This window comes from Mobula hypostoma, chromosome 13 (genome assembly GCF_963921235.1).
Source record: "Mobula hypostoma chromosome 13, sMobHyp1.1, whole genome shotgun sequence".
In the NCBI taxonomy this organism is placed as follows: domain Eukaryota; kingdom Metazoa; phylum Chordata; class Chondrichthyes; order Myliobatiformes; family Myliobatidae; genus Mobula; species Mobula hypostoma.
The window spans coordinates 80,871,412-80,898,155 of NC_086109.1; the positions used below are offsets into that span (position 1 = coordinate 80,871,412).

At 44.2% G+C, this 26,744-nt stretch overlaps 1 protein-coding gene across 1 annotated transcript in view; it reads right to left on the reverse strand.

The window, feature by feature from the left end:
• Positions 1 to 26,744, reverse strand: part of ntrk3a (neurotrophic tyrosine kinase, receptor, type 3a) — a 983,676-nt gene that overhangs the window by 23,629 nt on the left and 933,303 nt on the right. The window contains exon 15 of the mRNA XM_063066043.1: positions 6,945 to 7,185. Within this exon, the coding sequence (XP_062922113.1) occupies positions 6,945 to 7,185 (241 nt within the window). The remainder of the gene's footprint in view (positions 1 to 6,944; positions 7,186 to 26,744) is intronic.

Consider the following 26,744-nt stretch of genomic DNA (forward strand, 5'->3'; position numbering starts at 1 on the left):
TAGCAATGAGTTTCACAGGTTCACCACCCGCTGGTGAAAGAAATTCCTCCTTAATGCTGTTCCAAAGGGACATCCTTGTATTCTGAGGCTGTGCCCTTGGGTCCTAGGCTCCCTCACTATAAGCCATATCCTCTCTACGTCCACTCTATCCAGCTCTTTCAATATTCAATAGGTTTCATTGAAATCCTCTCTCATTCTTTAAACTCCAGCAAGTACAGGCCCAGGGCCATTAAAAGTCCCTCATGCATTTAACTTTATTTAATTCTAATTTAGAGACGCAGTACAGCAACAGGCCCTTCTGGCCAAATGAGACCACGCCGCCCAATTGTACCCATATGACCAATTAGCCTACTATCCCACACATTTCTGGAATGTTAACCCTTTCATTCCTGTAACTATTCTTTTGAACCTCTCCTAGATGCTCTCGAATGCCAGTACATCCTTTCTTAGATAAGGTCCCATATCTGCTCACAATAAACCAGGTGCGGTCTGAACAATGCCTTATAAAGCACAGCATTATATCTTTGCTTTTATAGTCTAGTCTTCTTGCTAATGTACTATTAGACAGAGCAGAAAAATGATACAGAGATATTCCTATAGAAAAATGCCAGAATGTTGTAAGGATTCCCCAAGGTCTTAATGCTCACTGAATTAATTACTCAGCAGTGCCTGATCATTAAGAATAAACCAAGGAAATCAGCAGCTGGTGTGACAGCTTATAATCCTGGTCTCAAAGTGCCAATCTTTTGGTGAGTATCTGTGCACCATGGAGTTTCAACATTTATCATGACATTTCATATTGCTTGAAGAATGAAATTCTGGAGAAACTGGGATTCCAAGACCCCAGGGAATTGGAAATATTCCTCAATCTAGGACATATCCTCTCCACGCCCACTCTATCTAGGGTTTTCACCAGGGAGCTGGAAACATTTGTTGCTGCATTTGGTGTACAGCTACAGTGACAAGTCTTCATTCGCTGAAGATCAGGTTGCGATGCCTAATAAATCCTGAAGTAATTAAATCCACACGTGGCAATTTACAATTATGAAATGATCTGGGTCCCAGATACTAACACACACCCTCTAATTGACTTCACAGCAACGTGCATGAGGCAATGCCAAGTATTTCCTGCAATTGACTTGTTGAAATGAATACATTTCTGCATGCATCAGTGAAACCAATATTAAATACTTCAGTAATGACTTCGATAATGACCTATCATTAAATTGTAGGAAAGTGCTTGTTAACAGTCACCACAGTGGTCTGATTTGCAGATACATCTGGTTTTTGTTACTGTGGAACTGAACAGTAGCGGTTTTAATATTTACTTAAAAGAAATGGATGCTCATGGTTCAGTCCCCTTATGACGTGTGGAGTCTGCTTGGCTAGGCTTGTCCTCAGGTACACAGTCTTACAAGGATTACCTGCATCAATCTCAATCATTGATCTCATAATGAGAACGCTGTGATGCAGTAAGTGAAAATTAAAAAAAACTCCTGGAATTCTGAAATAAAACCAGAACATGTGTGAAATGCTCAGCAGGGTGGCTAGCATCTGTGGGAAAGAGAGAAAGTGTTTATCTTTCAAGTGTCAAAACACTTTGTCAGAAACTGAAATGGACTTAGATGCGCTTAGACCTGAAGTGTTAACTCTGTGGATAGTGCCTAAACTTTAAATGTTTCCTGCATTTCCTGTTTTCAGCTGAGGTGTGAAGCAGTGTTCAAGCTCACTCACTACCCAAGCGACATTGCCAATTTCATGCCATTGTCATTGGTACGCTGGACTGAGGTGAATTTTGAGCCATGAGTTGATATTCTTTCTCTGTGAAAATACTTTACTGGATAAAGAATTTAGCCAGCTCCTTCATTACAACTGCTGCCCGAGGCTGCCTGAAAATATTCACACTGCACTCTGTGGCCTCTTCATTAGGTACAGACGGTACCTAATAAAATGGCCACTGACTGTATTATTGTATGTTCGTGGTCTTCTGCTGCTGTCGCCCATCCACTTCAAAGTTTAATGTGCAGTGCACTGAGGGATGCTCTTCTGCACCTCACTAGAGTATCACATAGTTATTTGAGTTGCTGTCACTTTCCTGTCAGTTTAAACCACTCTGCCCATTCTTCTCTGACCTCTCTCACTAACAAGATGTTTTTGCCCACAGAACTGCTGCTCATTGGATGCTTTAATCTTTCTCACCATTCTCTGCAAACTCGAGAGACTGTTGTGCATGAAAATCCCAGGAGATCAGCAGTTTCTGAGATACTCAAACCACCCCGTCTGGCACCAACAATCATGCTACAGTTGAAGTCACTTAGCTCACATTTCTTCCCCATTCTGATGTTTAGTCTGAGCAACAACTGACCCTCTTGACCATGTCTGCATGTTTTTATGCTTTGAGTAGCTGCCACGTGATAATTTTTTTTTACACCGAGTGGTAGATGTGTGGAACACCATGTAAGGGGTGCTGGTAGAGGCAGATACATTAGTGGCATTTAAGGAGCTCTTAGATAGGCATGTGGATGGTACATAAATGGAGGGCTATGCCGGTTAGATTGATCTTAGAGCAGGTTAAAAGTTCAGAATAACATTGTAGGCCGAAGGGCCCTCCTGTGCTGTAACGTTCTATGTTATATGTTCATTACTATATGTTCTATGTTATATGTTCTATATTATATGTTGTATGTTATATGTTGTATGTTTTTACTGTGAGGATGCTGCATGATCTAGTCACGAGCTTCGAACACTATCTGCATTTAATATGAGGGGATTGGATTGGCCTGATCTCCTATGAAAATCACTGCAGAACAAAATATGGGGACAATGGAGCTAATCTGCCTCCCTCCTTGTCCACAGGCTCTTTCCACGTGAGCAGGAACACTGACTGTTCCAAGTGTATAAGATCATTGAAAAGGAGATCTGGGAAGAACTGCTTAACTTGTCACAAAGCAGGGGAAACCATGAATGAGCTGTAGAATTGGTGCCTCACGACTTCATTGGTGTCGTTTAGATCTAGACTGTCTGCAAGGTTGTCTAAGGTTCTCGCTGTGGCTGCCTGGGTTTCCTGTGTAAACTGGTCCAGAAATGTGCAGGTTAGTCGGTGAATAGGCCATAGAACAATGTCCTTAGTGTCTAGATAAATAACGGAACTGGGGGGGAGCAGATAAGAATGAGGGAAAGATAGGTTACAGGAAAAATGAATTGAGAAATAAGATTTGTCAGTGAGCAGGCTTCAATGGGCTGAAATGAACTCCTATGTCATTAAGAAATATGGAAGTACAAGGCGATGTGGTTTGAGTGGGTTAAATGATCGACTCCCAAGAAATAGAAATGGAGAATTAATATTGGAAAATAACGGATTGACTTTTATTCACATTGTACCCCAGAAGAAAGTATCTGGAGATTTTGTACGACTATAAAACATAGGAGCAGCCCACTGAATCTTCTCTGTTATTCCACCATGGCTGATTAATTATTGCTCTCAACTCCATTCTCCTGCCTTCTCCCCATAGCCTTTAACACCCTTACTAATTGAGAACCTATCAGCCTCTGCTTTAAATATATCTAATGACTTGGTCTTCACAGCTATCTGTGGCAATGACTTTCACAGACTCGCCACCTTCTGGCTAAAGAAATTCCTCATAATCTCTGTTCTAAAGGGGCGCCCATCTATTTTGAGGCTGTACCCTTTGGTGTATACTCTCCCACTATGGCAAACATCCTCTCCACATCCACTGTATCTAAGCCTTTCAAAATTCTATTGGTTTCAATGAGATTCCCCTACCTTAACCACTTTTCTAAATACAGGCCCAGAGCCTTCAAATACTCCGTATATCAGTGGTCCCCAACAGATACAGGCCCAGAGCCTTCAAATACTCCTTATATCAGTGGTCCCCAATCTCCGGGCTGCGAAGCATGCAGGGGTGCAGCGGTAGTCGGAATGCACCCAGCACATCTTAAAGAAAAAAGCCAAAATAAACAAGCTAATTAATTAGGTGCCACCTGGCACGTAACTGTCGGCCCAGATCAGAGGCGAGCGCCAGTTGCCGCGGCTCGGAGGTTGGGGACCACTGTCTTACATGATAGCCCTCTCATACCTGGGAGCAGTCTTGTAAACCTCCTCTAGTCTTTCTCCAATGCCAGCACTAGAAGGTGATTTTAGGAATCGTGTCAGATCGAGTAATGTCAAAATATGAGTTGCATTGTTGAACAAACTTTGGTAATACCCCTTTCCACTCGGCTACGCCAGAAGCTAGAATTTGTTGCTTAGTCTTGTCTCCCGCTCAGTGGGATGAGGTGCATCCTGCAGTCAGGATGGTTTAAGGAAAAATAAAGTGCTCAGTGAAGAGGAATAATGAAGACTTTTATGGTAAGGGAAAACCTAGCACCTACCCTGAAATAAGCTGTGCTAAATTTGAGATCTTATCTGTTGGAAAGTAGAAGCACAGAGAGCTTTCTAAAGAGGGAAATTAGTGCAACTCACTTCGGAGAAGTTTAAATAAGATGCTGGATTCCAAACCAAAGACAAATTTAGTAGACACAAGAAATTCTGCAGTTGCTGGAAAACTTGAGTAACACACAAAATGCTGGAAGTACTCATCAAGTCAGGCACTATCTATGGAGGGAAGTCACTGTTCTTGAACCTGGTGTCATGGGACTTGAGGCTTTTGTATCTCCTGCCAGATCATAGTTGTGAAGACTTTTGTTGTTGCCTTCTGAAGGCAGCAGCTCCTGTAGATACTATCAGCAGTCGGGAAGGATGTACCAGTGATGTATTGGGCTGAGACCACCAGCTTCTGCAGATTCTTATGTGCCTCTGCATACAGTTTGCCATACCACAACATACCACAAGTCAGGATGCTTTTAACCATACAGGGGCAGGGGAACTGCTGCTTAGGAGAAACCATGTGAAAATTGGGTCTTGACCATAACAATAGCAGCCTCACTAGGGTGGTTAATGCAGGAGGAACACTAAAGCCTGATTTATACTTCTGCGTTAACTGGACACCATAACCTACGCAAGTGACTTACGCGCATTGTGAGCATTTATACTTGTGCGTTGGTGTGTCTGCGTCACTCTGCAATTCACGCACGTCACGCATGCGCACACACCTGCCCGCGCAAAGCTTCATGGTCATGGTAATCTTTCTCGGGGTAAACAAGACGCGAGCGTCTTTTCTCGTAGAAGTGAAATGTGTCCTTCATAATTTCGGAGGTCTGTAAAGCTTTATGGAAAGCATTGCAGCCAGAGTTCCTTCCCTGCCCTTCAGTCGCCCAATGGGAAGATATTGCAGCGTAGGATGACATGTGGTGCTACCAAGCAGACCAATCACAGCTGTTGCGTTCTGCGTTGCTGCGACGCGCGGTTACATTTTGGGAGAGGTGCGCGTCGCAGCAACGCAGGCTCTTGTGTAGGGTTCCGCGTCGGCTTTGCTTAGGGTTTGCGGCGACGCGGTACTTACGGCGATGCGTTAATGCAGAAGTATAAATCAGGCTTTAAGGGTTGACTGTATTCAGAGAAGGGAAGCAGATCACATATCAGACACAGACACAGATATTTCACTTCTGAATCTGATGATGTTGCAGAAATGTAATTGAAGGGATTCAAGTATTGAGTTGCTGGAAAGATGGTCTTGGATTTCCATTGTGATGGGATAATTAAAGGCATTGCGTAAGGATATAAGAAACGAAAAGGCAGGAGAAGAAATAGGCCAAATGGCCCTTAAACTTGTTCTGTCAGTGGATAAAAGTACAACTTATCTGATCTTTGATCTTAACTCCATTTCATGCTCAATCCCTGTGGCTCTTTGCTCCCAAAAATCTATCTCAGCCTTGACTCAGGCTCCACAATTTTTTTGGCCTCTAAGAGAAGTTGTTCCACTTGCTTGATCCTCTCCGCTTTGAGACATTCCTACAAATTCCAAATTGCTGCACCAGGGAAACGCCCTCTCTGGACCTTCTCTTCCAGTGCCCAAGCTTCAAGTATGTCTCAGTGAAATCCGTCCTATTCTTCTGAACGCCAGAAAAGAATAGAACCATGGATTTTTATGCAGAGGGAAAGATAACAGGTGATTTGGAGATTGAAGTGGATGCTACATAAGGGGAGGCAGACATTCACAACGTCCATTTAGTACAAGTGGCAGGAAGGGAAGTTAGGTGGTCAGTATTTCAGTAGAAAGTATGGTGGCTAGTGTGTCACTTTACAGCACCAATTGAGGTTCAATTCCCACTGCTCCATCCGCAAGGAGTTTTGAACATTCTCTCCTTGACAGTGCGGATTTCCTCTAGGTGATCCAGTTTCCTCACACATTTCAAAGATGCATGGGTTCAGGTCAGTGAGTTGTGGGCATGCTATGTTGGCTAGAAGTGTGGTGAACACTTGCAGGCTGCCCCCAGCAGGATCCTCAGAATCTGTTGGTCATTGACGCAAACAATTCAATTCAGTGCATGCTTTAATGTTTTGATGTGACAAATGAAGCTAATCTTAATAACAAGAGAGAAGAAGATTATGGTTCCACAGACAGCATTAATGGAGGTTAGAGATGTACTGTATAGCTCCTAATGTCATGTGGGCAGTGATCTACCTTCCCTGTAATAACATCTTAAAGTTCTTACTTAAGATGTAAGTTATTACATCTAACTTATAATACTCAGAGGCTCTTTCTTTCATAGTCAGTAAGACCTTTACTCTGTGGTGATCTGTAGTTAGTGGAATGCCTCCAACATAATAACCAGTGATCAGCAAAATACTTAACTGTTCATATGCAGTGGTGAACAAGGGTACTCGTTTGTAATGTTCTACAGTCAGTGAGGTATCTTCAATAACTAGCAGATGATAAGGCAATAAACGTAATGTCCTGTGGGTAACAGGTTTCTACATCTTAATGCCCTGTGGTCAATGAGAAAGACACACTGTGATGTTCCGTATTCAGTGAGGTACCTACCCTGTAATAATCAGTACTGTAGACATCTCTTGACATTCCAAAATCTCCAATTTTGACCTGTACAGATCCTCCGACTAGGCAATTGCGTGTGGCCAGGTCTCTGTGCACGAAGTGCTGCGAGGCCAGGTAGACCATGCCGGAAGCGATCTGGGTGGCAATGTTCAGCATCTGCGCAATGGTCAGCTCCCCTTTCATTCGTGGCTGTCCATCCACCAGAATCATTGCATCTGGACCCCGAGCCCTGTGGAAGAGGACAGTCAGAAGGATTGATAAACCATTATATGTCAGCATCCCCACAGAGGGGCTCGACCACAAAGCACAGCCAGGGCCAGTCTGCTTCATCCATGTTCAAATCTCATCAGGTGACCCCTGTATTCACCACACTCTGTGGCCATTATATTACTTACACCTGTATACCTGCTCGTTAATGCAAAAATCTAATCCGCATATCACATGGCAGCAACTCAATGTATAAAAGCATGCAGAGATTATGCAGATATGATCAAGAGGTTCAGTTGTTATTCATACCAAACATTAGATTGGGGAAGAAATGTGATCTAACTAACTTTGACCATAGAATGAGTGTTGGTGCCAGATGGGGTGATCTGAGTATTTCAGAAACTGCTGATCCCCTGAGATTTTCACTTAAAGCAGTCTCTAGAGTTTATAGAGAATGATGAGAGAAACAGACAAAAATCCACTGAATTTCAGTTCTGTGGGTGAAAATGTCTTGTTAATGACAGAGGTCAGAGGAGAATGGCTAGACTGGTTCAAGCTGACAAATAGACCAAACTAGGTAAGGATGGCAGATTTATGTTTTTGGACAATTCACTGTTACCAAGGTAGTGCAGCTAGCAGATCTGCTGCCTCATGGTGCCGGAGACTTGGGTTGAATCCTGAGAATCCTGTGTTGCTCGTGAGATTTTTTCTAACACATTGTCCTTATGACTGCATGGGCTTCCTCTGGGTGCTCTGATTTCCTCCCACATCCCAAAGTTGTAAGGTTTGGTAGGTCTATTGGCATAGTAAATTGTTTCTGATGTAGTTGTAAGATAGGTTCTGGGAAGAAATGATGAAGAGAAGGAGAGAGAAACAAATGGGATTAATGTAGAATTACTGTAAATGGTCAGCCTGGACTAAATAGGTTGATGAGACTGTTTCTGTAATTCCATGATTCCAAGGCAATATACTTGAATTCTGCAGCTGGGATTTGAACTCACATTTCAGGAACAGAAATCCAGACCTTTGGTTACTAGTCCAAAAATTTAACCACTACACTACTGTATCCTCCACTTTTATTAGCACAAGAAATTCTGCAGATGCTGGAAATCTTAAGCAACAATCACAAAATGCTGGAGGACCACAGCAGGTCAGGCAACACCTTTATTCCTGGATGGGTAATGCTGGTATTCACTGCTCCTGAACTGAAGCTGTTAAAAGTTGTGTTGGCAGCTCTGCAGTGACAAATAGACCAAACTAGGTAAAGGAGGTATATTTTCTCTTTTATGGGTATGCTATTCCTTGGAGGGAATAAACAGTTTACAGTTTGGGCCAAGAACCTTCATCGGGACTGGAAAAGAAGGGGTCCGAAACCAGAACAAGAAGGTGGGTGGAGAAGGAGGAGGTCATGCTGGCAGGTGATAGGTGAGGCCAGGTGAAGGGGAAGATGGGTGGGGGGGGGGTGAAGGGAGGTAATAGGTCAAAGAGGTAAAGGGCTGAAGAAGAAGAAGAAGTCCAGCACATCATGCTCCATAACTTCCACCGTTTCTGACACAATGCTACCACTAAGCACATCTTTACCTCCACCTCCCCACCCTCTTTTTTCTGTACGGATCGCTCTCCTCATGACCTCCTTGTTCCTCCAGCATTCATCAGTTTTTATTTACCTTCACCTCATTACCATCAAGCTGTTTGTTACGTGTTTAAAACTGGGATCCCAGAATAGGTACAGCTTGAGTAAGGTAGATTACATTCTAGCTATACACCGACTGAGTCCAAGTCCAGCACAGCTTAAGGACTAAGCGAACCTGTCTCCCCTTTCCTTCACAACAATCCTCTTATTCCTCATTATAGAGTAACCCCCTACTTATCTCAATCCCTGCAAGGAATATCTTCTACTCATCTAAAGCTCCTGGCCTGTTTCACCAGAAAAGCACAATCACGAGCAGAAGTACTGCAGTTGTCCTGTTCCGTCTATTTATACTGTCCCTGGTGCTACTGGCGCTGTTCCCTTTGCAGCAGCCCAAGAGAAGGCTGGCTGCCTATTTGTTAACTTGTGTGTAATATTAGATTGATGGCTGGAATAAAAGGATACACTTTCAACAGTACAAATGCCAGCACAAACCCAGCTCGTAATCTGTGGTTAATGCATAAAGCAACTTGGCACTAATGTCAGCATTTTGCTTCACTTTCTGGTTTGAACGTGATGAGTGGAGAACACTGCCTGTGGGAACGAAACTTCAACACGAGATTGCAGGCGGAGAGCTCTGGAGTGCATGCAGAGATGAGGCTGAATTATCCCATTATCCTCGAAAACAAACAGACAAGTTCAAAAGGTTTTCCCATTCCTGGAGAAGATCTCTTTATGCAACCGTGTGAAAAATTAGAATCTGCGCGGTAAATGAATCAAGGGAGTAGCCCATCATAATGACTTCCCAGGGGAATGAAAAAACAAAGCAGTCAAGATCCTTGTATGAGGGAATAAACATCCAATGTCATTGCTGTAAGGAATGAAACTCAAAAGGGAAAAAAAAGTTCACAAGTTGACCTCCTGAGGGTACAGAGTTCTTGAAAGCAATGCCTAAAAAGTAAACACCATTGTTTTCCATACTTTTGTAGTTCTATGACATTTCTTCAACTAAAACAATTGGAAAAATATGACAAACTCAATTCCTACCTACTCTGTCTGAGTTCAACTATCAGAATTACTTTCAAAATGTATCTCTCCTTCTCTTTGCAGTCCTGACTCAAAAGGCATTTGTCAAGATCACAAAATGTGCTAAAAAGACCATTTGATCCATTAGTTTAACCCTGCATTCTCTCGCCACTTTGTTTATTAAATGATCCAGGTCTAGATATGGGTGGCAGGGTGGCGATAAGTCTCTACCAAAGGAGGTGTAAGCCGTCTGACCCTCCACTGAAGTGCATATCACCCTTGGGCAAGGTGTAGCACCTGTTTAGTGCCAATCGGAGTCAGCTGAAGCCATAGGAGCAGATGGTGGATGGTTGTATGAGCAGCTGGTGCATTTCACAATTCCTGGTTTTGCGACAGCTGAAGCCAGGCAGACAGTCTCTGAAGCGTATTGATAATGATTGGGGTCAGCTGTCTTGAAAAGAAGAAGCCCATGGCAAAGCACTAACCTTGGAAAAAAATTTCCAAAAACAATCATGGTCATAGACATGGCACATGATGATGATGATAATGTGGTGAGAGATGGGCCTGGACAGAATAACAGGTCAGCATGGATTAGATGGACCAAAGGGCCTGTTTCGGTGCTGTAGCGGAGTATGACTCTATGACTCTGTTCTGTGGATTTGTCTCTATGCACTGTGCTTCAAAGCCCCCTGGCACTGGTCTGTCAACATGAAAAGGTCCTTTGAAGCTGTCCCAGACATTATCCTCATAGGTTTGAACCCAGCTATCCCTTGACTTGCTTCCACTGCTGGTTTTGCACCATTCCCAATGAACATTTTCTATCAGAAAAAAAGATCTGCAGATGCTGAAAATCTGAAATAAAAATGAGTAGATGCTGGAAATGCTCAGCAAGTTAGGTAGCATCTACAGAGCACGAAACAATTTAATATTTCGGTTTAATAATCTTTACATTGTACCATTTATTATTTTAAATAACATAGGAAATAGGAGCAGGAGTTTCCTTTCGGCCTCTCTAGCCTACTCTCTTAAACAATGTAGCTCAGTCAATTCCAGAATATGTCCTATCGTTATTGTGCTTGATTTCTCTATTAATACAATAAGATATAGGAGCAGCTGTAGGCAATTTGGCCCATTGAGTCTGCTCCATCATTTCATCACGGCTGACTTATTATGCGTACACTGCTGTCTCGATGTTCCGACCGCCACTATGCTTCAGTCGACAACATTGGCTGTTGCTCAATATTTGCTTGTTTTAACCGAGAGATGTACGATTTGACCCAAAGTCTTGGGATTTCAACAAGGATGGATGATTACAAATAGTTGTGTTGCCAAGGGCTTCACTGTATTTCTCCTCTTCCAGCATCACTGAAAGAAGCAACTTCCCCATACACCTTCTCTGGGACATACTACTTGCAAACAAAAGCCCAGAAATGTAATCACGTAGTGCATGTTTTTTTTCTTATTGAGCTGAAGTGGAAAATCAATCACATTTTTCTAGCACACATTGTGCATAACGAAGTGTTGGATTGTGTACTTTTGCAATGGGAATGCTGGGCATGCAGCCCCGACATCAGTCACATCTCTGCAACTGTGCAACTCGGAAATAACATGGAATGTGGCCATGAAAACAGGTCTTAATGGAAGGAAATTACCTATTCAAATGCTTTTTGTATGGGCAAGTCACACCTGGACTTGCATGTGGTAGTCTGGACATTGACTGTTTCAAAGTTAATCATCGTAAATCTCTTTGCCCCTTGATTAAGGAGAAAGGGAGAGGGAGAGGGAGAGGGAGAGGGGGAGGGGGAGAGGGAGAGGGAGAGGGGAGAGGGAGAGGGAGAGGGGAGGGGGAGGGGGAGAGGGAGAGGGGAGGGGGAGAGGGAGAGGGGAGGGGGAGAGGGAGAGGGAGAGAGGGAGAGGGAGAGAGAGAGAGAGAGAGAGAGAGAGAGAGAGACAGGCTGGTGGCGTAGTGGCATCAGCGCCAGACTTCAGAGCGAAGGCTCCTGAGTTTGAACCCAGCCGGCTCCCCTGGCACGTTTTCCATCAAGCTAGCAACTCGACCTCGTAAAAAAGAAATTGTCTGCTACAGAAACATCAACAGCAAAAAGTTGATGGCCTATGCTCTCTCGTGAGTTTAAAAGGCAATTTCCTTTTTTTTTGAGAGAGGGAGAAGCCTGTAGCATTTTGAATTGGTTGGGTGAATGATTCGATTTTCTGTACTGTAGATCATAGTCTCTCTCGGGGGCTTTGCTGTTGCTTGCTTGGTGGGTGGTGGATGCTGATGTTTTTTTGCTGAATTAAGTGGGGGGGAGTTGATGCTTTGCTGCTATTTGTGTGTGGGAGGGGAAAAGGGGGCCTTGGGCTTCTAATATCTTTACTGTCATTCATTCTTTGCGGTACTCTTCTGTTTTTGTGGATGTCTGTGAAGACCAAGAATTTCAAGATGTATATCGTATATATTCTCTGATATTAAATGGAACTAGTGAAATATTGAAATTCAAAGTTCTAATTAAATTTATTATCAAGGTGCATCCACTCAGTGGCTACCTTAATAAAGTGGCCACTTTGTGCATATTTGTGGACTTCTGCTGCTGTAGCCCATCCACTTCAGAGTCCGATGAGTTGTGCAATCAGAAATGCTCGTCTGCACACCACTGTTGTAACATGTGGTTATATGGATTATTGTCACCTTCCTGTCAACTTGAACCAGTCTGGCCGTTCTTCTTTGACTTCTCTCATTAACAAGGCATTTTGCTCATGGAACTACTGCTCACAAAGGTTGATTCTTTTTGATTTTTTTGCACCAATTCTCTGAACTCTAGAGACTGTTGTGTGTGACTATCATAAGCAATCAGTAGTTTCTGAGATACTCATACCACCCCATCTGGCACCAACAACCATTCCACAGTCAAATTCACTTAGATGACATTTCTGCTCCATTCTGATGTCTCATCTAAGCAACTGAACTTCTTGACCGCAACATTCCCTCTTTTTTCTTACAGCTGCCCTCTATTACTCTGAGCAGAAATTTTTGTACAGCCTGAAAACTGCGTGGCACTTTAAATGTTTAAATGGTAAGAAAATTCTTGCGGGCATACTCAGTAAATCCATAATAGAATTATAACCCCGACAGAATCAATGAAAGTCTGCACCAACTTGGATGTTCAAGCAGTGTGCAAAAGACATGAAACTGTGCAAATGCAAAAAGAAAGAAATGGTAATAAATTAGTTAGACCTTCGTTAGACCCCAATTAAACTACTGTGTTCAATTTTGGTCACACTACAGGAAGGATGTGGATACTATCAAGAGAGTGCAAAGGAGATTTACAAAATTGCTGCCTGGATTGGATTGCCTTATGAGAATAGGTTGAGTGAACTTGGCCTGTTCTCCTTGGAGCGATGGAGGATGAGAGGTGACCTGATAGAGGTGTATAAGGTGATGAGAGGCATTGATAGTGTGGATAGCCAGAGGTTTTTTCCCCAGGGGTGAAATGGCTAACACAAGAGGGCATAGTTTTAAGGTGCTTGGAAGTAGGTACAGGAGGGATGTCAGAGGTAAGCTTTTCACACGGAGGATGGTGGGTGCATGGAATGCACTGCAGCGAAGGCGGTTTAGGCCGATAAAATAGGGTCTTTTAAGAGCCTTTTAGATAGGTACATGGAGCTTAGAAAAATAGAGGGCTATGCAGTAGGGAAATTCTAGGCAGTTTCTAGAGTAGGTTACATGTCCGGCACAATATTGTGAGCTGAAGGGCCTGTAATGTGCTGATGATTTCTATGTAACATGAGATGAGGGTCCTTGGACATGAGTCCATAGGTTAGAACATAGAACATAGAAATCTACATCATTGAAATGTTCCCAGGTTGTGTGAAGTTAACTTCTTTGGCTCAAGAATCTGATGACTGAGGGCCTGTCAAAATTCATTTTCCTGCAATGTTTGGGATTACACTCCTTTGTTTCAGGTTCTTCCACCAAATTGAAGAGTATCAATCAAAAGATCAAGATCCTTAATGTATGTACGCAAAGGTTATCCTAATCTGAACATCTAGAATTGTGAAACTCTGCAAAACATCAGTTGTAATTTCAGCAAAAATACTCCATGATATAAAGACGCAAACAACAGGAATTCTGCAGATGCTGGAAATTCAAGCAACACACATAAAAGTTGCTGGTGAACGCAGCAGGCCAGGCAGCATCTCTAGGAAGAGGTGCAATCGAAGGGTCTCGGCCTGAAATGTCGACTGCACCTCTTCCTAGAGATGCTGCCTGGCCTGCTGCGTTCACCAGCAACTTTTATGTGTGTTCCATGATATAAAGAAATTGCTTGATTCTGACTAATGACCTACCGAACTGATAAACAGATAGGAGAATGATAAAGATTCCAATGTGTTAAGAGCATAGATTTCTGTGAGTGATCAGGGGAACATTACTCAGACAGCTAAGACAGAAGTATAAATGGCCATTGACTTGATTGCCTTGCAGAAAAACCACATTATGTAAGGAAAGACCATCACTACTCATCAGAATAATTAAAACTGTGTATGAACTGCCTTTCATTGATTTCATTCTGATAAGGTGCTATACAAATGCAAGAATATTAGAGTTAATTTACATTTTGCCCTGGGAAGAATGCTTCTGGCAAATAAATAAGAAGGGTCTGAAGCAACAGAAGAATAGCTGGAGAATATGTGAGTATCCCTGCTAGCTAACAGATTTGCTTTCTTCGGGCAATGAATTGTCTGTGGTAATAAAGAGAGAGACTGCAAATTCTATCTGAAGGCAGCTTTCTGCTCGAGAGATCTCAATGACACAGAGTCATTCTGTCATCCAACATAGGTAACAAAGAGGAACACTCAAATCAAAAGTAGATAGGGCATGGAATTACTTTTTCAAAGTTTCTATTATCCAATGTGACTAACCAAAAGAAAAGCCTGATATATCTGGTTTCTTTTGTTCTTATTACTGCATCAACATAGTTGGAGCAAATACAAAATATCCTATTGAGAATTGAACCATGTCCCAGAGATAACAACTCAATTGATAAATGTAGAGCAATTTCACAGTATAAGTACGAGAAAGCCCATGGAACACACACAAAATGCTGGAGGAACTCAGCAGGTCAGCCAGCATCTATGGAAATCGACGTTTTGGGGCCAAGACCCTTCTTCAGGACTAATGTTAAACGTTAGATTTCAAGCATAAGTGGTAGATTTCAACCTTGTACCTGATACATTTCACCCCATTATAACAGATTCAATTGCTTTCAGGAGCTTGTAGTGTATAAATTAGCTGCTAGGTAACCCACGTCACAACGCTAAGCACACTTCTAAAGCACTTCATTGACTAGGGGATGTGACGAGCACAGGAGCTGGACCGGTGCAACTTAGTTTTGTCTTCCGCGGAGACATAGCGTCATAATGCTTCACCATTTGGTATGGGGACACCAATACAAAGGATTGGAAAAAAAGCTGCAGAGGTTTGTAAACTCAGCCAGCTCCATCATGGCCATTAGCTTCCCCAGCATCGAGGGCATTTTCAAAGCACAATGCCTCAAAAAGGCAGCATCCAACAGAAAGAACCCTCACTGTCCGGGACATTCCCCCTTCTCATTACTACCATTAGGGAGAAGGCACAAGAGCCTGAAGACATACATTCAACACATTTTAAGAACAGTAGCTTCCTCCCACTATCAGACTTCTGAATGACCCTTGAACCCATGAGCACTACCTCACTCAAATACTCTCTTTTTACACTACTTATTTATTCATATATTTTCCTTATGTAACTTATAGATTTTTTTTTGTATTGCACTGTACTGCTGCCACAACACAACAAACTTTATGACATCCATCAGTGATAATAAACCTGGTTCTTATTCTGGTTCTGAATCTGCTAGGTATTTCAGCTAAACTGGGAAATATTTTCACATACAAATGCTAACGGCACTCTGAATCTCATTCCATGGACTGCACTGCGTGCTGCAAAAAATCGAAGGTAAAGGGAATCACAAAAAAGTTTGCAGACGCTGGAAATCCAAAGCAACACAAACAAAACGCTGGAGGAGCTCAGCAGGCCAGGAAGCATCTATGGAAAAGAGTGTGTAGTTGATATTTCAGGCTGAGACCCTTCTTCAGGACCACCTGCTGAGTTCCTTCAGCATTTTGTGTGTGTTGCTGTAGAAGGTGAAAAATATTAAAGAATGTAAAACAATTGTGGGTAAGTGCAAGCCACAGATCAGCATGAAGCTACTTGCCTGAATGGTAGAAGCCAACAGTCCCTCACTTTAATGGGTCACTTATTTCAACGGGGAGCAAATTGACTACATAAGATTGATACAAGATCCAATAGTCCTTGTAATTTTTCTTAATCTGAGCATTAGTCATGCAAAGATTGGGAAAGAAAATGGAGGAATCAGGAACAATAAGTTCAAACTTCAAAGTAAATTGATTATCAAAGTATATACAAGTCACCATATACAACTTTGAGATTCATTTTCTTGTGGGCATACACAGTAAATCCTAGAAGCGCAATAGAATCAAGGAAAGATCACAGCCAACAGAATGGACAAACAACCAATGTGCAAAACACAACGAACTGTGCAAATACAAAAGAAAAATTGTTAAGATAATTAATAAATAGATAAGCAATAAATATCAAGGACATAAGATGAAGAGTCCCTGAAAGTGAGTCCATTGTTTGTGGGAACGGTTCAGTGATGGGGCAAGTGAAGTTGAGTGAAGTTATCCAGTGTTTCAAAAGTCTGATGTGCAGAACAAAGTTCTGGTGAGGAGAAGGCACCCCTCCCCCCAGGAGAGCTAAGACTCCGTCTGGCTGACACTGTGATGAGGAAGACCCTAGCCAGAGTCAAACCATGCAAAGCTGTAAGGCTTGATAACATACCAGGTTGGGTTCTGAAAGACAATGCAGCCCAGCTGACGGAGGTGCTGAAGGTTCTATTCAACCTCTCTCTGGAACAATCCATTGTCCCCTTGGTTTTCCAGGTGGCAACCATCATTCCAGTACCACAGAAGGCAACAGTAACCTGCCTAAATAACTATTGTCCAATGGCATTAATATCAACTATTGTGAAATGCTTTGAGCGAATGGTCATAGGGCACATTTCTCCGGGCTACATTGGACCCTTTCCAGCTTGCTTATCGCTCAAATCGATCCATTGACGATGCTATAGCCTCTGCCTTCCACTTTGCCCTGTCCCACTTGGAAAGTGGGGTCTCAAATGCCAGACTGCTGTTTATAGACTTCAGTTCAGTGTTCAACACCATCATGCCCCAGAAACTAGTGGGTAAACTGTCCTTGTGGGTTTCAACACCTCCTGCTGCAATTGGATATTGGGCTCCTTAACAGTAAGGGCACAGTCAGTCCGTGTGGGCAGAAACATCCGTTGTCCCATTATGCTGAGCAATGGCGCTCCCCAGGGCTGTGTGCTCAGCCCACTGCTGACGCATGACTGTGTCGCAGGATCCAGCTCAAACTGTGTCATCAAGTTCGGGGATGACACAACAATGTTGGCCTCATCAAAAACGATGATAAGACGGAGTATAGAGAGGAAGAGGAGATGGCTGGTGGATTAATGTGAGAAGAGCACTTAAGCCTGAACGTGCAGAAGACAAACAAGAACATTGTAGACTGGGAAGGTGCAGACAAACCATCCCTTTCTGTGAATGCATGGCTCCTCCACAGAGAGAGTTCAGTGCACCACGTTCCTGGGAGTTCACATCACAGATTACCTCAGCTGGTCCCTTAATATCCTCCTGCTGCCTGCTTTAGAAGGTATGCATTATGATCAGAGATTAAGGGAGCTAGGGCTTTACTCTTTGGAGAGAAGGAGGATGAGAGGAGACATGATAGAGGTGTACAAGATAATAAGAGGAATAGATAGAGTGGATAGCCAGCGCCTCTTCCCCAGGGCACCACTGCTCAGTACAAGAGGACATGGCTTTAAGGTAAGGGGTGGGAAGTTCAAGGGGGATATTAGAGGAAGGTTCTTCACTCAGAGAGTGGTTGGTGCGTGGAATGCACTGCCTGAGTGAGTGGTGGAGGCAGATACACTAGTGAAGTTTAAGAGACTACTAGACAGGTATATGGAGGAATTTAAGGTGGGGGCTTATATGGGAGGCAGGGATTGAGGGTTGGCACAACATTGTGGGCCGAAGGGCCTGTACTGTGCTGTACTATTCTATGTTCTATGTTCTATGTTCTAATATCACCTCCATGAACAAGAAGGCACTGCAGCATCTCCACTTCCCAAGAAGACTGAGGCAAGCAAGGCTTCCACTCCACTCCCCCGCCCCATCTTAACTGTGTTTTACAGGAGCACCATTGAGAGCGTCCTGACAAGTTGGTATAGGAGCAGCTGAGCATCAGACCAGAAGTTCCTACAAAGCACTGTGAGAAAGGCTGAGACAATCATAGGGGTCTTCCTACCATCCATCGGGGACATTTATCAGGAACTCTACATATGCAGGGCCCTTAGTATTATTAAGGATCCCACCCATCCATCCGGCATCCTCTTTGACATTCAACCATCAGACAGAGGACTCCAATGCATAAAGATAAGAATGTTTGGGATGAGAAACAGTTTCTTCCCAGGCCGTTGGGGTTCTGAACTCACCGTATTCTTAGTGTCACCGGTTAATCTGTTCCATACCTTACAATAGTTAATATTAATGCACTTTAGTTTATTATTTATGTGTGATTCATCTGTAGATTTTATCCTTACCTTCATTAGTTATTGAGTGCTATATGTGTTATGTGTACTACTATGCTTTACACCCTGGTTCGAAGAAGCATCTTGTTTCTATATCCATTACAATATATGGTTACATACATTATATACATGTATGTAGTTAAATGACAATAAACTTGACTTGACTTGACGATAGTTGGGGGGCAATAACTGTTCCTGAACCTGGTGGTGTGGGTCCTGATCCTCCTGTACCTTCTTCCTAGCGAGAACAGTGAGCAGAGAGCATGGCCTGGCTGGTAAGAGCCCTTGAGGATGGATGATGCTTTTTTGTGTAGTGTTCCTTGTCGATGCGCTTAATGGTAGAGAGGGCTTTACCTGTGACAGACTGGGAAGATTCCTCTACTTTTTGTAGGATTTTCCTTTCAAGGGCATTGGTGTTTCCATACCAGGCTGTGATGCAACCAGTTGATATACTCCCCACCCACACATCTACAGACGTTTGTCTGATTTTTAGATGTCATGCCAATCTTCACAAACTTCTAAAGAAGTAGAGGGGCTGCTGTACTTTCTTTGTAATGGCGCTTAAGTGCTGGTCCCAGGACAGATCCCTCGGAATAATAGCACTATGTTGCTGACGCTCTCCACCTCTTATCTCCTGATAAGGATTGGCTCATGGACCTGCTGCTGCACTTTCTCCCTGGGCCTCCTGTCCCATGATCCTCTCATATCCCTTTTGCCAATCACCTGTCCAGCTCTTGGCTCCATCCCTCCCCCTCCTGTCTTCTCCTATCATTTTGGATCTCCCTCTCCCACTCCCACTTTCAAATCTCTTACTAGCTCTTCCTTCAGTTAGTCCTGACGAAGGGTCTCGGCCTGAAACATCCTAGAAATGCTGCCTGGCTTGCTGCGTTCACCAGCAACTTTGATGTGTGTTGCTTGAATTTCCAGCATCTGCAGAATTCCTCGTGTTTGCGAAGTTAATAATCAGCACCTTGGTCTTGCTGATATTGAGTGAGAGGTCGTTGCTGTGTCATCACTTGGCCAGCTTTTCAATCTCCCTCCTCTACGCTGATCTGTCCTGACCCTTGATTCAGCCAACGACAGTGGTGGTGTCCGCAAACTTCAAAATGGCACTGGAGCTGTGTTCAGCCTCACGGTCATGGAGTGAGTAGAGCAGGGGGAGAAGTACACTCACTTGTGGGCTACCTGCGCTGATGGAGATTGTGGAGGAGGTGTTTTTGCTGATCTGAATTGTATGGGGTCTGCAAGTGAGGAAATCGAGGATTCAGTTGCACAACAATGTACTGAGGCCAAGGCCTTGAAGCTTATTGAGGCAGGAGAAAGGGAAGTTGGGAGAGATGAGGAAATGAACAAGGGACAAAGGCAAGAGTGGAGAGAAAGACAAGAGGAACATTCGACTGAATACCTTACACTTAAAAAGGGAATTGGCTGTTCTATACACTATCAAGCCAGGACAGCTGCTTTCCCCAGTGTATTTTTCTGATCTGCGCACAAAACTTAAAATTATTGAGTCTCCGGGTCTAATCTTGAGCTGAATTAGCACCATTTTTTCCCAGAGCCACCCAACAGATTAGGGCACAGGATTTTGTGAAAATATGTAACAAACCTCATCCACACCTTGCCTAGTCTACAAAAAAATCCTCACAGGCAAAGCACACCGCACCATTGAGCACATCTACAAAGAGCGCTGCATGAAAGAAGCAACATCAAGGTCTCCCACCAGGCAGGCCATGCTCTCTTCTCGCTGCTACCAACGGGGAGGAGGTACTGAGGCCTTAGGTACCACACCACTAGATTCAGGAACAATTATTACCCTTTGACCATCAGCCTCCTGAACCAGCATGGATAACTTCTCTTACCTCAACACCTCAACAGTGAAATAATTCTACAACCTGTGGACTCACTTTCTAGGACTCGGCAACTCACGTTCTCAGCATTATTTATTTGCTTATTTATTTTTATATATGTTCTTTTTATATTTGCACGGTCTGCCTTCTTTTGCATCTTTGCTGTCAGTCTTTGAAGTTTTTCATTGATTATTGCATTTCTTTGTGCTGATGCGAATGCGTGCAAGAAAATGAATCTCAAGGTGGTATACGGTGACATATATGTGCTTTGATAATAAATTTACTGTGAATTTTGAACTTTGTCCTCAGCAAGCCTCATCTACTTAATAGTACAGTCAGTGACCCTATCAGTGTGGGAAACCTAGAAAACTTGCCATGACAAATGAACTCCCCTAATTCCACAGCCAATCAGTGTGATGGGTCTTACACTGCACATACAATACATGTCAGCCAGTAGCCTTTGACTTTTCATTTAATAGCCTCCCTCCCGGCTTTGAAAGCTGCCTGTTTGTTTATTTATTTCTCTCCTGACAACCAGTTCCAGCTGGGAGCAAATAGCTGCCTCCTTCCTTTCATCAAGTGAGACAATATAATTTGTGCCCATTGTTTCTCAGTGACATCTTCACAGCCTGCTGAGCTGGTGATCTAGCCGCTTCTGAACGACTGGATCAGTGAAGTACGGCAGGAACACAAAGCACTCGGCACAGTTTAAATCCCTGAAGGAAGGCTGCTTTAAATTAAAGAGGCTGCTTCTGCACATCGGTCACCTTTATGGTTGAATATTTCCTCTAAACACAATAAGCAATGAAACACTGACCTTTCGCACTGACAACTCCTGCTGTAGATAGAATGGATTGGTTGATAATACAGCATGCATGCTGGATTATTCCTTATGCTTGTGCAGACTCAGCATGGAGCAGGCATATTTAAATACTCACACTCTTGTTCCAAGTAATTTCAAATATTGTCTAATTATTCAGAGTGGTTGCAATTTCTTTTCAGTAATTACAATATTCCAGGAATCATTCCTTTCCCAGATGTACCTCCTAATTACTCTGTCAGGGACACAGAAATGAGTTCATGGAATTGGGTTTGCTTTGTAGCTGAGATTCTGCACAGACTGAAAATGAAGGTTAACACATATAAAATGCTGGGGGGGAGCTCAGCAGGTCAGGCAACATCTATGGAGAGGAATAGTCGATGTTTCAGGCCGAGACCCTTCATCAGAACTTGACCCGAAGGGGTCTCGGCCTGAAACGTCACCTGTTTATTCGCCGAGTATCTAAGCTCCATCCGCCAGAACAAGCAGGAGCTCCCAGTGGCCACCCATTTTAATTCCACTTCCCATTGCCATTTTGATATGTCCTTACACGGCCTCCTCCACTGTCAGTATAAGGCCATAGGCTGGAGGAACAACACCTTATATTCTGTTTGTGTAGCCTTGAACCTAGTGGTATGAACATCGATTTCTCAAACTTCCAGTCATGCCTCCACCCCCACACTCCACCCCTCACCATTTCTCATTCTCTTGTCCCTCTCTCATGTTATCCTCTTGCCCACCCATCACCTCCGTCTGGTGCTCCTCCCCCCACCCCCCATTTTATTTCTTCCATGGCCTTCTGTCTCTTTCACCAATCAACTTCCCAGCTCCTTGCTTCATCCCCCCACCTCCAGGTTTCACCTATCGCCTGGCGTTTCTCTCTCCCCTACCACTACCTTTCAAATCTACTCCTTAGCTTTTTCTACCCCAGTCCTGCCGAAGGGTTTCTGTCTGAAACATTGACTGTACTTTTTTCCATAGATGCTGCCTGGCCTGCTGAGTTCCTCCAGCATTTTATATGTGTTATCCTGAACTGGAAGGGTCAGGTACAGGTCGAATCGTGGAGGCGGTGTCTGGGCCCCCCACAGAGCTGTCTGAGAGTGAGGAATGACCTGGAGTTTGAACAATTTAAGCGCTGGGCCAGATTGAACAAGTCAGGGTGTCAGGACCGGAGGTGAGGGAGGGGATGGTTCTGCTTGCTGTCCTGCGATGTTTGCTCAGCTCTGCACTGAGCTGAGGCAGGGACCAGCTCCAGCTGTGGTGACGCCTGGCTTCACATCTGTGGTCCTACAATACTTACTCAGCGCTACGATGAACTGCGACTGAGACTTGTTCCGACTGCGGTGATGCCTGGCTTTGTGTCTTTGGTAGAACTCCAGTTCTGAATACTATTTGCTTACTTTGATTGTTTGCATGTTTCTTTTTCTTTCTGCACAATGGGTGTTTGATGGTCTTTTTTTTAAAAATGAGCTCTTTTGGGGTTTAAATCACAAACAAGAAAAAATCTGCAGATGCTGGAAATCCAAGCTACACACACCAAATGCTGGAGCAAATCAGCGTCTTTTGGGGTTTCTTTGTTTTGTGGCTGTCTGTAAGAGGACAAATCTCAAGGTTGTACCATGTATGCATACTTTGATAATAAATACACTTTGTACTTTGAACTTTGAATTCAAAATTGGATTGCCAATTTCATGTGTTGTTGGGGTGAAGGTTCGGGTTTTGTGTATAAGTTGGGAACCATCGGGATCAGGCACTGCTACAGAATGACATGCACAAAATACTATACTGATGCTGTGGTGCATTACCAAGGGAATGCTTCACTATCAGTGGCAGTGTCATTCAACTGACACTTTAATCCGAGAGACCGCACACCCTTCCATCACACGAGCTCCATCTACTTGTTTTGCCATATGGTATCCAGCACAATCATTCTCAGCACGCATCATTTCCCTCGGCCAATGAGAAGGAGGATGTATGTCTGCACTATCCTGCTGGATTGCTTCCACTCGTCCCCTCGAGTGAAGAGCAACGCACAAAATGCTGAATGAACTCAGCAGCGTTTATGTAAAAGAATAAACAGTTGACGTTCTGGGATAAGATCCTTCATCAGGTTTGGAAAGGAAGAGGCAAGAAGCCGGAATAAGCAGGTCGGAGAGGAGGAGGGGATGCCAAGTGGGTGGGGGAGGTGAGAAGCTGGAAGGTGATAGGTGGAAGAAGATAAGGGTTGAAGAAGAAGGAATCTGATAGGAGAGGAGAGTGACACAGCCCAAAGGGTGGTCAATACATGGAATGTACTACCAGAGGAAATGATTGAAGCAGGTTCTTTCATCACCACCATCATGTACCATGTCGTACGACATGGGCGATCATGGTCTTTTGACCAGAATTGTTCTTGGCAAATTCTACAGAAGTATTTTGCTATTGCTTTCTTCTGAACAGTGTCTATTTAAGATGGGTGGCCCCCCAGCCATTATCAATCCTGTTCAGGGATTGTCTGCCTGGTGTCAATGGTCCTATAACTAGGACTTGTGATATGCCCCAGCTGCTGCCATGGCTTTACATGACCCTAGATAGGGTGGCTAAGCAGGTGCTAAACCTTGCCTAAGGGTGACTGTAGGCAAGTGGAGGGAAGGAGTGCCTTACAGCTTCTTTGGTAGATACATATCTTCACTCCATCACCTGCACAGGAATATTAACAACATTTATAAAGTACTTGGATAGGTACGTGAATATTAAAGAGTTAGAGGGAGATGGTCTAAATGTGGGATAAGCTTTGGTGGGAATTTTGGTCAGCAGGGACCAGTTGGACTGAAGGACCTGCTTCAGTGCTGTATGATGCTTTGATTCTATGAGTCCCTGCTGATGGGGCAACTAGCAGACAAACTCCCTCACTGTGCTGGAGACCTGGCTCCAGTCCTGACCTTGAATGCCGTCTTTGTGGAGCTCGCACATTCTCTCTGTGACAGAGTGGGTGTCCGCCCCTCCTGCTGCCACCCCAGCCCAACCCCCAACCTTGAGTGACCGCGTTTCCTTCCACATCCCAAAGACTTGTGGGATTGGTGCCTTAAATGGCCATTGTAAATTGTTTCTGGTACATACAGTAGTTGAGCAATAGAATATGGAGAGAGGTCATGAAGATGTATGGAGAATAAAATATAGGAATAGTGTAAATGGGTGGTTGATGGTTGATGAGAAATCAATGGGCCAAAGGGCTTGTTTCTATGCTGTATGTCTCTGTGACTCTCTCTAAGTTTGTGATGATGTTATTTTTTACGGCGCTTCTGCAAATATCCTTGAGTCTTTTCCTCTGCCTTAGTCTTTTCCCATCATTATGTTTGAAGTAGAGTGCTTCAGGATGGCACCAGGGGCAGCAAGGGCTAGCAACCTGAGCTGCTTCTTCTGTGCCTCCCATCAACCCATCAGAACCCATCAAAGCCAAGAAGTATACCCCCAGGGGAGCCTGAGGTGGTGGGGGGGGGGGGTGAGTTAAGAATGAGAACCCTGGCCAGACGGACCTACAGACAAAGACCCATGCTAACGTTCAACTGACTATGAGCAGGGAATGGGTCTGCAGCAAAGTTTGTAAGAACCTGCCAGGCCAGGATGAGATGTTTGAGCAAGGAACAGCGGGTACAGTGCACAGGGATCAGCCCCTGGTGAGACACAGGAGGAGCCAGACCCGGAGATCCCCCCCCCACAGTGCCCAGAAACTCTATGTACTCAAGACCCCAAGCTCAACCATAGCATCAGAACATCGCTGGGTGAAGTGGCCTCCAGCAGGCAATGAGGATGAGTGGCATCTGTTCGACCATGGTGTGGACAAGATACTAGAAGCTTTAGGAGGGGTTGGAGACAGAAGGGTCAAGTTCATGTCAGTGGCCATCATCAGTCTCACTACAGAGAGGATTGGCAAAGAGGAGAAACATCGGCTGAACGCACCCATGCATGAACACGAGGGCCAGTGAGATCAGTCAGCTGAGACAGGAGCTGAGGTCACTTGAACGAAAGTTCAAGGAGGCAGCTGAGGAGGAGAAGGAAGCACTGCAGGAACTTCGTAACGTCCTGAGGAAGAAGCTCCTCACCCTCAGCGGGGCAGAATGGCACAGACGGTGGAAGAGGGAGAGGGTCAGAAAGAGACCTGGCCTCATAGCTGATCCATTTAGCGTCACTATGAATTTTCTTGGACAAAAATGGAATGGACACCTATCTTGCCCAAAAGAGGAGATTGCTCAGCATCTCCAGGACACCTAAGCAGATGCAGCCAGGGCACAAGACTTGGGGGAATACAGGGATCTGATAAGTCCACCAGCACCTACTACTGAGTTCAACAGCAAGGAGCCCAGCTTGAAAGAGGTCCAAGAAATAGTAAGAACAGCTAGGGCAAAGATCAGCAGCTGGACCAAGTGGAGTATCAGACAAGGTGTACAGGTGCTGTCTCAAACCTCTGTACAGATGGTGGAGGATCCTCAGGGTGAATTGGAGGGGATGGGGGGAAGTGGCCAACCACTGGATGTTTGCAGACAGTATCTGGATTTCCAAGGAGGAGATCTCCAAGAACATCAAGCAGTTTTTGGTCATCGCACTGCTCAGCGTTGAGGGGAAGATATTTTCCATTATCATTGCCTGATGCCTAACGTAGTATCTCCTGAAGATTCACTACATTGACACTTCAGTGCAGAATGGAGGGATAGCACCACTTCCAAGGTGCTTAGAGCATACAGGAGGGATCACTCAGTTGATCAGAAAAGCACAGGAAGGCAAGGGAGATCTCTCCTTTCTCTGGCTGGAGCTCACAATTGTGTATGGTTCCACACTGAATACGCTGGTTGAAGTCACCCTCGAGCGCCACCATGTTCCAAACAGGACCAGGAAACTCATTTTGGGCTACTACAGTAATTTCAGTCCAAGAGTCACCTCTGGGACAGTCACACCTGATTGGCATTATCTTCAGAAGGGGATCATAACAGTGTCTGTGATCATCTTCTCCTTGGCGATGAACATGTTGGCCAAGTCAGCAGAGGTGGAGTGCAGAGGCCCATTGTCCAGGTTTGGTGCCCGTCAACCACCTATAAGAGCATTCATGGATGACATAATGTCAGTGCCAGGGTGTGGATGGATCATCCAGAGTGTGGAGAAGCTCACCGCTTGGGCAAGGATGAACTTCAATCCTAAGAAATCCAGATCCTTAGTACTCAAGAGAGGATACGTGGCTGACAAATTCCACTTTAAACTAGGAGGCGACCAAATTTCAAGCCTATCAGAGAAGCCTGTGAAGAGCCTTAGCAAGGTGTTTCCCAGCTCACTGATGAGCACAGCATCTATCAAAGCAGCCAGGGAAGAGCTGCAACAATGTTTGGCTGCTGTGGACGTCAGAGTGGCCAGGAAAATTCAAGGCTTGGATTTACCAATGTGGTATTCTCCCTCGGATCCTGTGGCCTCTACTATCCTGTGATGTCCCACTGTCAACAATTTGAGAGAAAAATCAGCTGGCACCTACGGAGGTGGCTGGGTCTCCCTAGGAGCCTAAACAGC